The 12,402-nt window shown below is 39.4% G+C and overlaps 1 protein-coding gene across 1 annotated transcript in view; it reads left to right on the plus strand.

The window, feature by feature from the left end:
* ADGRV1 (adhesion G protein-coupled receptor V1) overlaps positions 1 to 12,402 on the plus strand; it is a 397,132-nt gene that overhangs the window by 191,941 nt on the left and 192,789 nt on the right. The window contains exons 56-59 of the mRNA XM_075212995.1: positions 1,890 to 2,092; positions 2,715 to 2,891; positions 6,233 to 6,415; positions 11,037 to 11,216. Of these exons, the coding sequence (XP_075069096.1) occupies positions 1,890 to 2,092; positions 2,715 to 2,891; positions 6,233 to 6,415; positions 11,037 to 11,216 (743 nt within the window). The remainder of the gene's footprint in view (positions 1 to 1,889; positions 2,093 to 2,714; positions 2,892 to 6,232; positions 6,416 to 11,036; positions 11,217 to 12,402) is intronic.

Consider the following 12,402-nt stretch of genomic DNA (forward strand, 5'->3'; position numbering starts at 1 on the left):
TTAAAGTATGGGGACAATGAGCATGCTGCCCCCCTGTAAAGGTGGTAACTAACACCAGGCTCTACCAGGCTGGGCTGGTGACATTATAACAGGGAGATGCATCGTCTTTTAGGGTCTTTTGTTTTATTTCAGTTTGGACTATGCCAATGATGTTGAAGATTCCCTTAGGATTGAGTTACATACAATGGTAGTCAAGATGCTCTGTGTGCATTTATCTCAATTAAATTGTTTTTACCCCTATGTTTGTGTCTTTATTTTTTCTATTACAGCTGTTGTGGAACTAAATGTTTCAGCAGGCACTGGCTGTCAGGGCATGCTGGAGCTTGTAGTTTCACACACCCCAGCATGCCCAGTCAATCGCTACCACAAAAGTTTCTAACATATTTTTTTTTACATGTTACAACTACCCTGGCACCCACCAAATCAGGTGTGCCAGGAAGTACCCTAGTGCTATTCAGCACAGGGTTGGTTGGCTCTGGGGATAGGGGTGTAATGAACGGGCTGATGCTGGTTCACATTCATTATCATCAACATTTATTTATAGGCGCTACAGATTCCGTAGCACTGGGCAATCGTCATACAGATATCTATGAATACATTCAATATAATAACAGACTTAACAATAAAATTAAGCATAATAACTCAAACATGAATAACCATGAACTAACAATTACAGATAGTATGCATACCATACGAAATTCATGCGTGTTAGCAAATAGTAAGAAAATTCAGCATACATGACATCAGCATACCTTACAGCATTTGGGTAGACAAAATCATCCCATGCTCTTCTTCCCTCCAAACCCCATCATTGCCGTGTGCACTGCACTCATTCACAGCTCCTCTGCAATGCAGAGCAGCAGTACCACCCAACATTCCTACTGATCAGAACAAAGCTGTCCTGATCGGGATGGCAGGACAGAGCCCTCAAATCGGGACTGTCCTGCCAAAATCGGACGTTTGCATCAGAGGCGTATAAGGTAGACTGACATGAGACAAAGGGTAAAGAGAACATTGCCCATGAGAGCTTACATTCTAGAAGGAGGGAGACAATACAAGCATACTGGAAAAGAGTGCATGTGGTGGACAGAGGAAGAAGAGGCAGTGGACATGAGGTTCTAGGAGGGTAGGTTGGGGAAATCCCACTCTGTAGGTTTCCCTCATATTGTGTGGTCAGCCCACCCTGGCAGAGCATGGTGCTGGTTACTTTCATTGCCGGGTTGCTCACGATTTAGTGGCTGCAGTCTAGGTTATAGTACTGATACTGATTATTCATTTAGAATGAGGTGCAATGTCGGTTAAAAAAAAAAAAGATTTTATTTCTTATTTTAAAACAGTAACATTACATGCAGATGCACATATCTTAACAAAGCCGTGTATTTGGAAATGGGACTAAGTCTACCTAGGAAGCATCTCTAGGACTTCCTACACTTACTTGTGCACAATCTTACTGCACAGTATTTGCACATGCAAACCCCCAAGTGCAAGATATATTCTACTCTAAATTTGTGCATGTGCAGTGCAGGAAGTTGCTTTTATGCATGGTGCAAATGGACTTAACTCCAACTCTAAATGAGACCCTTAAAGTGACTTGTTACCAACAATGGAGGAAGTCAATTTGTGGACTGATCCGCTCATTAGAATGCAGCCTATCAATTCAATACTCAGCACAAAGGGCCTTATGACACAGTGATGTCACTAGTTCTTAGTGGATTCAAAGGTTATAGTCTAAAGAATATTAATATTGCCCACTGCGCTGATGATGGGTTAAGGTATGATTTATATAAATTGCTTACATTTACAGAACGATCCCAAAAGCAGCGGAATGTCCTGTAGTATGCTTGTGTCCTTGACATGCTGCATCTAATGCTGAAATCTCAAATCCACAGGATATCCCACAGTCACCACTCTGCAAATTACAAGAGAACAAGGTTTTGTGGGCGACATTTCCATTTACTTACAGTCCAAACCAAACCTCTCCCTGCCTCTTGTAAACAGAGCCACGGAAAATGAAGATTACTTGGTGAAAGAGAAAGTTATTATTATAAGAGACAGCAGCACATTTTCTGAAGTTACATTTACAGTCTTACCTGTGAGTAAATACAAATACTAATTTTAACTACTTAATGGCCAGGGTACTAACTTGGTGACCAGTTACATTTTTTATTTATTTATTTGCTAAGCGCTTGTTAAAAAAATGTATTTATGAATTTTCTTTCCTTGTATTACTTTTCATTAGAATGTACCCCACACAGGGATTCCTGCAGGGGAATTCCTGTGACCTATGCAGAAATGATTGAGTGGTCCGCAGCCGTCGTCTGTGGCCGCTGACTGTCTCTCTGAAGTCCCAGGCTGTCCAGGTGTGCAGCCGCTAGTCCTATGTGTTCTGAAAACCTGGCGCATAGGTTTAAAGCCCATGCTTGTCCAATGCAAACAGGCATTGGGTGGGTTTTAATAAATTAATCAAAATAAAAGTTATTAATTTTTTTTTTAATACAGGGTGCAATGTGTAATGGCATGAAAGGAATAGCATATAAAATAAATAAAGAAAAGGACAATTCATATCTATATGAGAATATTCTTTGATATATTTAATACTTATTTTATTCAATAGAGAGGTGGAGTAGTATGGTTTGAAACAGCATATATGGACACACTTGTATATGTATAATTATTTATCACACTGGATTCTTTATTTACAATTCTTATTTTAGGACGATATTCCAGAGTTAAATGAAAGCTTTCTCTTAAACATCACTGATGTCCGTTTTGTGAATTCTTCCATCTCGAGTGGATTACCTGTTATCAAGAGGCCCGGGATGGAAATATGTGAAATAACAATCCTGGAGAATGATGAGCCAAGAGGCATTTTCCAGTTCAATGTTACCAAGGTAGAAATTATCTGCTCTAACAATGGATTCCTTCACTGCAGTCTCACCCTTCCCACACAAAAAAGCATGGAAGTTATTATTGCTAAAAACATTATACACATTATTTTTGTGTCTGTCATGTGATTGTGTGACCCAAGATTGTGGCTTTTTTTGGAGGAACAAATAATTGTTCTGGATAATGGGCAAATATTTTGGCCATTCAGCATGCTTTATCATATTGTCACAAGAACAACATTTTACACTGCACACAAGAGGCCTGGTTCATTAAGGAAATGAAAGCTAAAAAAGGAGTAACTTTGATCCTTGGCAAAACCATGTTGCATTGGAGGGGGCGGTAAATTTAAAATGTGGGGTCAAATTTATAATTGTGGTAGGGCATGTCCTAGATCACCCTTAAATTTCAGTGTACAAATAGACCTATCAAGTATTTGTGTGCTACTTGAAAAAGCAGCCAGTAATTTCCATATGTGCAAAATAATAAAATAATTTGCACCCCTTGAATTGTAACATGGTTTGTCTAGGAAAAAATGTACTCCTTTTTTTGCCTTAATTTCCTTACTGAATCAGGCCCAAGGTGTAATAGCGGCAGAACTCCTCTGGATAATTTCTATGCACAATGGGATGTAAACTAAAGTGTGTACTGGACACAAAAGCAGGCACACAGACACTAAACAATACCTGTAATTTTGCTCTTTTCCATTTAAGTGAATAGCTCTGTTTATCTACTATGTTATACCCATGGGGAGTTAGGTAGGCAATGTTCTGGGGCCCTGAGCCAAAAAGGGGGAGCCAAGCTCCTTTATTTTTTTTTTATACTTTACAAAATTATCAGAAGATTATTCTGCTGATCAATCCTCTCGTACTTCCTTCCGCCTTGCCCCAACCCTCTAACCATCGCTCATGCTGGCTCCAAACACCTACTAACCATTTGTATTACTTGCTGCCAGCTGTTTGAGTTCTTGTCCTACACAAACTCCGATTGGATGTTGAATTTCATTGCAGGATAAGAAACTGCATTATCAGCAGATGAACTCTACAGGACCTGGCAGAAGCTCTTCACATTAAATCACAACTCTTCCACATATTGAAACAAGAAAAAAATTGATCCATCGCAATGACCTTTAGCAATATATATTAAGGAATGCTCAGACATTTTTGATACTATAGAGCTACTTTGAAACTCGCTCTGTATTCAACACAGGAAATTATGTCAGTTCCATATATTGCAATGCATGTAAGCTGCCCTACCCAAGTATTACAAAAGAGCTTTTACAAATAGTCAGTTTCTCAAGGCAAGTACTCCCTAAGCCAGGGTTTCCCAAACCCAGTCCTCAGGGCTCCCCAACAGTGCAGGTTTTCCATATCTCCTTGCTGGAGCACAGGTGTATTCATTACTGACTGACACATTGTAACAGATCTACAGGTGGTCCTAATTATGTCAGATGTGATCCAGAAAACCTGCACTGTTGGGGAGCCCTGAGGACTGGGTTTGGGAAACCCTGCCCTAAGCAATAGCCAGTGGTGGTCTGTGCAGTGGATGGTTTTTGCAACAGAGTCTGTATAATGTGGCTGGGAATTGGACTGATTTCTGCCCAGGACACCATTATGTCTAAAACAAGCACATGCTGTTTCTTATACACTTGCCTATGTCTAATTCATGCAACAGTCCAGGCATTGTACAGAATGCTTTGATTTAATTCTTGTGAGGCTATTTATTAAGCTGCAATGAGCCAAAAATCCTGAGTAAACAGCTGTTTTCTCCAAAGAATGGACATCACAACACTTCTTTGAATTTATCAAGGGGTGAAAGCCGGAGAAATCAGAGATTTCTCCTACCTTAACCTATTTTACGCTGGTCACTGCAGTCCCCATAGACTATTAAGAAACGAATGACATCTCCAGATGTCGTTAGCTCACCTTACCTTTTCAATGGAGTCCAAAAGCCTCTGTGGATTATTATTATTATTATTTATTATTATTATTATTATTATTATTATTATTATTACAGTAGGGAAGACAAGGACATACATAAAACAGGACATATGTAAACAAGAACAGACAACGCAGACAAAATGAATGGAGACATGAAAACAAAGGGTATGGAGGACCCTGCTCATTAGAGAGCTTACATTCTAAAGGGAAGAGAACACAGCTGAAACAAGTGGAGCGAGTGTGGCTCAGAGTGGAGATTGGGATAGTTGTGAGGGTGCACTAGTGTGAATAATATTATTGAGGATAAGGTCACCTCTAAAAAAATAGATGAGTTTTCAAAAAGCATCTAAAGATTTGAAGGCTGTGGGAAAGTCTGATTGAGCTTGGTAGGAAATTCCATAACTGGGGAGCAGCACGGGAGAAGTCTTGTTGGCAGTAGTGAGAGGTGGTTATCGGAGACGAGACAAGGCACAGGTCAGAGGTATATCAAAATTCTCTCCCTCCCGCCCTCTTAGAACTGAGATTTGAGATGTATGCAGGGGTGTTGTTGCTGAGGGTTTTGTAGGTTAGGGTGACTAATTTGAATTTGATTCTGGAGGACCCAGGGAGCCAGTGTAGGGATTTCCAAAGTGGTGCAGCAGATGTGGAGCTGTGAGAGAAGAAGATCAGTCTTGCAGCAGCATTTAGAATGGATTGCAGTGTAGATATATATATATATATATATATATATATATATATATATTTATATATATATTTATATTGTGGCAAGAGCCCGCTACTGTAGAAGCACACGCGAACAACTTCTTCCTTTTTATGTGGCTTTATTGTCAGGATGATAAATGTTTTGACACCGTATACTTTCACAGCAATTACGGAGACCCTAAACACTTGCTATACATAGACCAGCTCTCTCTCTCAAGACCAGCCAGCTACCCCAGCATTGGTCTCCATGCACAAATTATACAAACAAGCTTTTATACCTGATACTCCTCCCCCAGCCTTAGCTTGATGGACAGGTGACACACCCACCTTCTCTTTAAAAAGGAAACGCCCATCCCTGGTTCTGTTTGCACTAACAGACACACCCTGTCTGTTTGCTGAGAGGAAGGATTTCAAATCATGTAAGTTTAACCAAACTTAAACTATTGCTTTTCATACATAAGTCTTCACATTCAATCTAGGTGCATTACTGCACAAATGTTTTACTTTACTTCCCTGCTTTGCTTTCTCTGCATATTGTCAGCTAAATGCCTCCTTTTGTTACAATATATATATACAATTGCAGTCTAGCTACAGACCCAGAAACGAGCTGATGGTTACATGTGCCTACTTTACACTCATTTCAATTGTAATACTAAAAAACGTAACATAGAATGTATGATACAAGCATGAGCTTATTTCTGTTCCAGGGTGTAAACGGAGCTGTGATTGCCTATGAAGTTTCTCCTCCACAAAACGTACTGAGGCTCCCTGTTGTCAGGCAGGCTGGAAAGTTTGGCTTTGTGACTGTTTATTGGGAAGCTCTGCCAATCACTGCAAGTCGGGAGGATTTTACACCATCTTCAGGGAATGTCACATTTTCCGATGGACAGGTCTGTATATTTACTGAATTATTTGTGGCTCAATGTGGTGCAGTTGTGCTCTTGGATAAACACACTAGTCTTAAAATGGAAATAAACAAATATAAAAGCCCATATTTTAAAATGACATGTATGAATCATATATTCCTGTAAAGGTATAAAGTGTAGACCAAGTAGGATCAGTTTTGCAATCTCATCATTAGCCGACATGGAGCTCTGTTATGCTGATCATTCTCACCTGTGAAACGTTAGCTTCAAAGTACATTATAATGGAAGCACTTTGTTCTGATTGCTGTTTTTAGTGTGTTTTTAACAACTTTATACAAAGTTCAGCGGGTAACATCAGAAAAGTTGACATTAAGAAATATAGAGCAATTTTTAGACATTTAATGCCAGAGATAAGTGTGTAAAGAGCATTTATAGCAAATAAGAGTGAAGGAACACAAATATAACATTGAACGTACATCTGGAAGGTTAGCAGTAGTGGGTGAAAGTAGAAGAATGGATTTGGAAAGTAAGTTCGGGTGATGAAGCACCATGATGTGCCGCTATGAGAGAAGGACTAAGACATAGTGATCAGAAGAGAAAAAGAGGGAGGGAGGGAATGAGGAGCAGGAACCCAAAGGATCAGGACTAGGAGGTTAGATAGTTATGTTCAGAAGGGGATTTGTATATGAAAATAGGAAACCTCTGGTGTCCACACTTTGCTGAATGACTTATATGTGTTATGAATAATGATAGTCATAGATCCCAATTTGTATGTGTACCAGATTCTGTCAATGATCATCAGTACTATTGAAACAGAGGGCTGTTTCCAATCAGTGGCTGTTTGACATAAGGCAGCTGAGGTTATGTGTTTGAACATTTTCATCTGATGGACAGTTGCAGATGGGATCCCAAGTGGTAGGAGGAAGCACCTGGGGGAGAGGGGGATGTCGATTTGCAATAGTTGGTACGCAAAGTTTCAGAGTTACAGCCAGAACAGGGCTAGCTTGGGGCACTGCCACGTATATGGAGGAAGGATCCGTCAATTCCGCACCGTCTCCAGCATCTGCTGGATGAGTCAGGGAAGATGTTATGCAGTTTAGTAGGAAATAAGTACCACCGATATAAAGGCTTATATGCAGTCTCTGTTAGAGTCAGGAGTTCCTTGTCTGCATATAAGGACATTTTGTGTTCCTATTTCCCCACCTTGATCCCCAGGATGGCTCTGTTGAAGCGGATTTTCGCTGCTAAGGATTCGATCAATTATGCAAAAATTAAAGGTCGTGGGATATTGGAATTAGAAAATGGGGAGAAGCGGCTCCAGTGGCCACTACCATTGCTCTAGGGGATTTGTATAAAGCCAATAGACCATTTAGTATCTTACCCACAAAGCCCATTGACCTCAGGACCCACGACATAAAGGTCCATGAAATACGATCGAATGCTTTTTCGGCGTCAAGCACCATAATTAGAGTGCACAAGGTCAATGGTCCATCTAGTGTTTAAGGCCTGGCTCTGATTGCTTTTTTATTTGATTAGTAAAATGTCTTCAGCATAAATTGTTGGTAATCAGTGATGGACTTTCACAAACACGTCTGCATACAGTAAGCAACTCATTTTCTGTTTAACGAAAATTTTATGTCATTAAAGTAAAGCCAGGAAATACTGCTCACCCCTCTGTGCAACATGTGACAAAATATTTTTTAGTTCACAGGCTACAACTATCAGTGAAATACAGTTGATTCTTTGTCCACTAGAGGGCAGTGAAAGCTACCTAAAAAATCTTAGATGCCTTGAGATACAACTTCAGAGCATTCATTGACCGGATTTGTCACAAATATTACACAGGATGACTTGGCTCAGGGCAGTGGCAGTTATTATTCCCTACTACATAGAGTACATATTACAGTGACTCTACCAATGTCCCAGATATTAATTGACACCTGATACAAAAACCTACCATCTCGTCCCCAAATACTTAATATATTTTTTACAATATGTCGGTGGATATGCAGTGTTTGCAAATTAGAAAGACGTACATCAACTGCTCTTGTTGATATCTTATGCTACTGTATTTTTAAAATGTGCTATTGTTTTACAAAGTATTCAAACGAGCTGACAGTTGTGGCCAATGTGGATGAAATGAGCTGACAGTTGTGGCCAATGTGGATGAAATGAGCTGACAGGTATGGCCAATGTGGATGAAATGAGCTGACAGTTGTGGCCAATGTGGATGAAATGAGCTGACAGGTATGGCCAATGTGGATGAAATGAGCTGACAGGTGTGGCCAATGTGGATGAAATGAGCTGACATTTGTGGCCAATGTGGATGAAATGAGCTGACAGGTGTGGCCAATGTGGATGAAATGAGCTGACATTTGTGGCCAATGTGGATGAAATGAGCTGACATTTGTGGCCAATGTGGATGAAATGAGCTGACAGGTGTGGCCAATGTGGATGAAATGAGCTGACATTTGTGGCCAATGTGGATGAAATGAGCTGACAGTTGTGGCCAATGTGGATGAAATGAGCTGACATTTGTGGCCAATGTGGATGAAATGAGCTGACAGGTGTGGCCAATGTGGATGTTACACACAATTTCTAAGGCACCCACCTTATATCGGAAATCTACACTGGCCTGGAGGTTGTGCTGTTTACTGGTCATCCAGTACATTCACTGGGTCACTATTATCTCAACTAAATGTGTTTCAGACAGCAAGACCATTATTATGTATAACACTGAATTAAAGACAGCTCCTATATTCCTGTATTTTTATGAGTTTTATACTGTGTAAAATATGGTCAAATAAACAGCACTTGTAACAGGAAACACTGAAATTAAGGAGGGGATATAAATCTGTTATTAAGCAGTACTTTGATGTCCAATATTCTGACCATGCACATTTCATTTAGTGTAAAAAATGTAAATGAAATATCACAAATAGCGCCTCCAAGCAGGCATGAGCCTAAGTATGTATAATAAAATGTAAAAAAAATGCACAACTGCACATAAATACAATACACCTTGCTCGTTGTTCAGTTTAGAAGCCTTGCCTTGTGATTTGTTTGAGACCAAATACAGCAAGTTGATTAGTTGTTCTAAATGACTATACATTTACCTTTTGCTAGGAAATCATAGCTAGAGATATTTCATTTCAATTTCTCATATTAATGTACAAACATTTTTGCACACACTGTATGTCCTAATCGTACTCGATGTGTACCTCAAAATGTGCTGCACAGCATTCTTCCTGGGGTATAACTTCGCTCTGCGAGGTGTTTCCATAATTAGGAAGTGTGTCTAGGTAGAGATACAAGCACCAGAGGCCTCACTGTGCAGATGTGTAATCGGCTCATCCCTTCATTAAATTAAGTTTTCCTCCTAAATCACTACTCAATGTAGCCTTATTTATCAACCTTCAACAGTGATGGAACATTTGTACTTTTATGATTGTAAAGTCTCTTATTACAGTGTTTTTGGGAATACGCTTCAACACGGAGGTGATAACGGACCGCATTAAAAGTAAAGGTTGAGACCCTCCAGCCAGAGCTACTGCAAATTTCCTGTATTAGAGTGGAAATGGTGTGCGCCCGTCCGCAAAGCAAATAATATCCCCTCTCCACCCTATAAGCACTGCAAAACTAGGCACACAGCATGTCCAAAGCTGGATTTACACTGCACAGAGGATTTTTTTGCCTCCTTAGGGCTACTAAGAACAGAAAATAAGGACACATATGTAATTAAGCGTCTGGTCACTCCATAAACTCAATACCCTGTTTCCTTTTTTTCAGTGTCACTATATAACAATTGTAGTGATCTACTAATACTGTTTAGGTTATACTGGTTGCACTATAAAGTCTTAATTTTATTTACAGAAAAAGAGGATTTCCTGTAAGAAACTGTCCTGGGAAATCTCGGACACATTGGAGACCCACACTAACTCACCCCTCTTCCTACCACATGGAATGTAATAAGTAATCATCCCCTCTCACTGTATAAGCTGGGCTGTCTCCTCTTTATCCCCTCTTCCTGTAGCTGTTAGTTTCCTATGCAATCAGCTAAACTTGGTGCTCTATTGCACAATAGTTGCCTAAGCTCTTGCAGACTGCTGATTTGCCCAACAGTAATACGACATTGCCTGGTCGCGTAGCAAACAAGCAGTTGCAGAATAATTAGATATGGAAGAGGCAATTAGTTACCCCTGTACTCTAAAGGAGCAGAACCTCATATAAGTTTTCCACATGTGGCCCCATTAATGGTGGCCCTGGCTTACAAAACCGCATTCTTCAGTTGTCTCTCTGCTAAAAAAACAAATATTTCTATGTTTAAACATTATTATATCTACCAACTAGAAAAATACCTATAATTGAAACCTTTGTGGAAAACCGTACTAAGACAATCAAACGTCCCCCTTTTGGACCCAAACCTCCAGTGCTTCTTTCCTTCTAAACTGTCCATCTTTTGAGTCTCCTTTACATAGCATCATGTGTGCGTTTCTGAAAAAAATTGGGTTGCAGTAAGCTAGGCTAAATAAGAGAGTTATGCTGTACTGTGAATGTTTCAAATGTTTTTTTAATGTGGAAAACACAGATTTGTCAGGCAAAATGTGAACATTTTACTCACTAATAACATGTCTTTTCATTACAGTCATTAGGAGCGATAGAAATTTTTATATTGGATGATACCATTATTGAATTTTTAGAGACCTTTAATGTTTCCCTGAAGCAAGTGACAAGTGGTGCCAAATTTGGCAAAGAAATTACAGTCATGGTCAACATTCCACCAAATGATTCCCCTTTAGGATTGTTCGGTTTTGAGAAAAAAGTGGTAAGTATTTAATAAAATGTGGTTACCAAAAACAATCTAAAGGAAATGTAAAATGAAGAAATCTGTGTGACACTAAAGAGATATAAATAATTATAAATAGATACCGTCTCCATTTTCCAGATACATTTTTATTTTTCTCTATGACTCAAGTGACCATATACTCAGACTGGAGATGTTATTGAGCTCTGTCACTCTCTTGTATCATGGTGATATCAAGTTTCATGAAATGGTTACTTCCTTACAATAAAACATTTTTAATGTAACAATCACAAAGCCTAGAGTACTTACCCGTACCCTCTATACAGGTAATCTCAAAATGGTAAAATAAAAACCGCTGGCATGATTGATGAGATTATTATTGCAAGATACAAGAGGCACCATTGCTGCTGCTGAGAGTATCAAACACTAGGTGGCGCTTGGACATAATTGAGTTTGAGAAAAAAAATTGTTTTCCTTCCTCTGCTGGTTTTAATGTATGCCGTTCTGCAAATTTTGCTTTATAAACCTCATTATGTCTCTGACCTACCTCTATTAAGGGGAAGGAGGGTGTCACCAAGGCCCGAATTGTTTGTTTTAGTTGCACTTCAATATAACCCAGTTCATATGTGCTCTTTTGTTTTGTACCCAAGCATAATGTAAATAAACAGCCCTGCCTGGATGATATAAAGGCTTTGTTGACAAACTCATAAGAAAGCCAGAGCAATTATATGGTGTATTTAATAAAACTATAGCTACCTACTCCCCTAGAATGTTCGGGAGACTGCATAATTAGCATGACACCTCCCAGACTCCCGAGACAGCAGGGAATTCTCCGGCGAGGGCGATTACCTGCCTAATGAAGAGTTGTGCATCTTAAAGCTGCTCACATTGAGGGTGATGATGAAATTAGCATCATTATATACCTTGTCCCACCCACTTTTTGACCCAAAAATTTTCAGCAAGCCACATCCACCTCTTCTCTTCCGCATATCCTGGAAGTGAGGTATGGAAAATAGGCAAGTATGTGTAATAACTGAAGGGGGTCATGTACAAAACCACCTGTGAAAAACACACTAGAGAGAGAAATCACATTATTAGGTTTTATTTTCAGAGTTGGTTTAGCTATAAAACTAGTGAGATTTTGTGGAAAGATAACCTGCTTAGCTAAAAAAAGATTAAACTTGTGATATTGTAAAAAAAAAGCTTT

The sequence above is a fragment of the Mixophyes fleayi genome, chromosome 1 (genome assembly GCF_038048845.1).
Source record: "Mixophyes fleayi isolate aMixFle1 chromosome 1, aMixFle1.hap1, whole genome shotgun sequence".
Taxonomy (NCBI): domain Eukaryota; kingdom Metazoa; phylum Chordata; class Amphibia; order Anura; family Limnodynastidae; genus Mixophyes; species Mixophyes fleayi.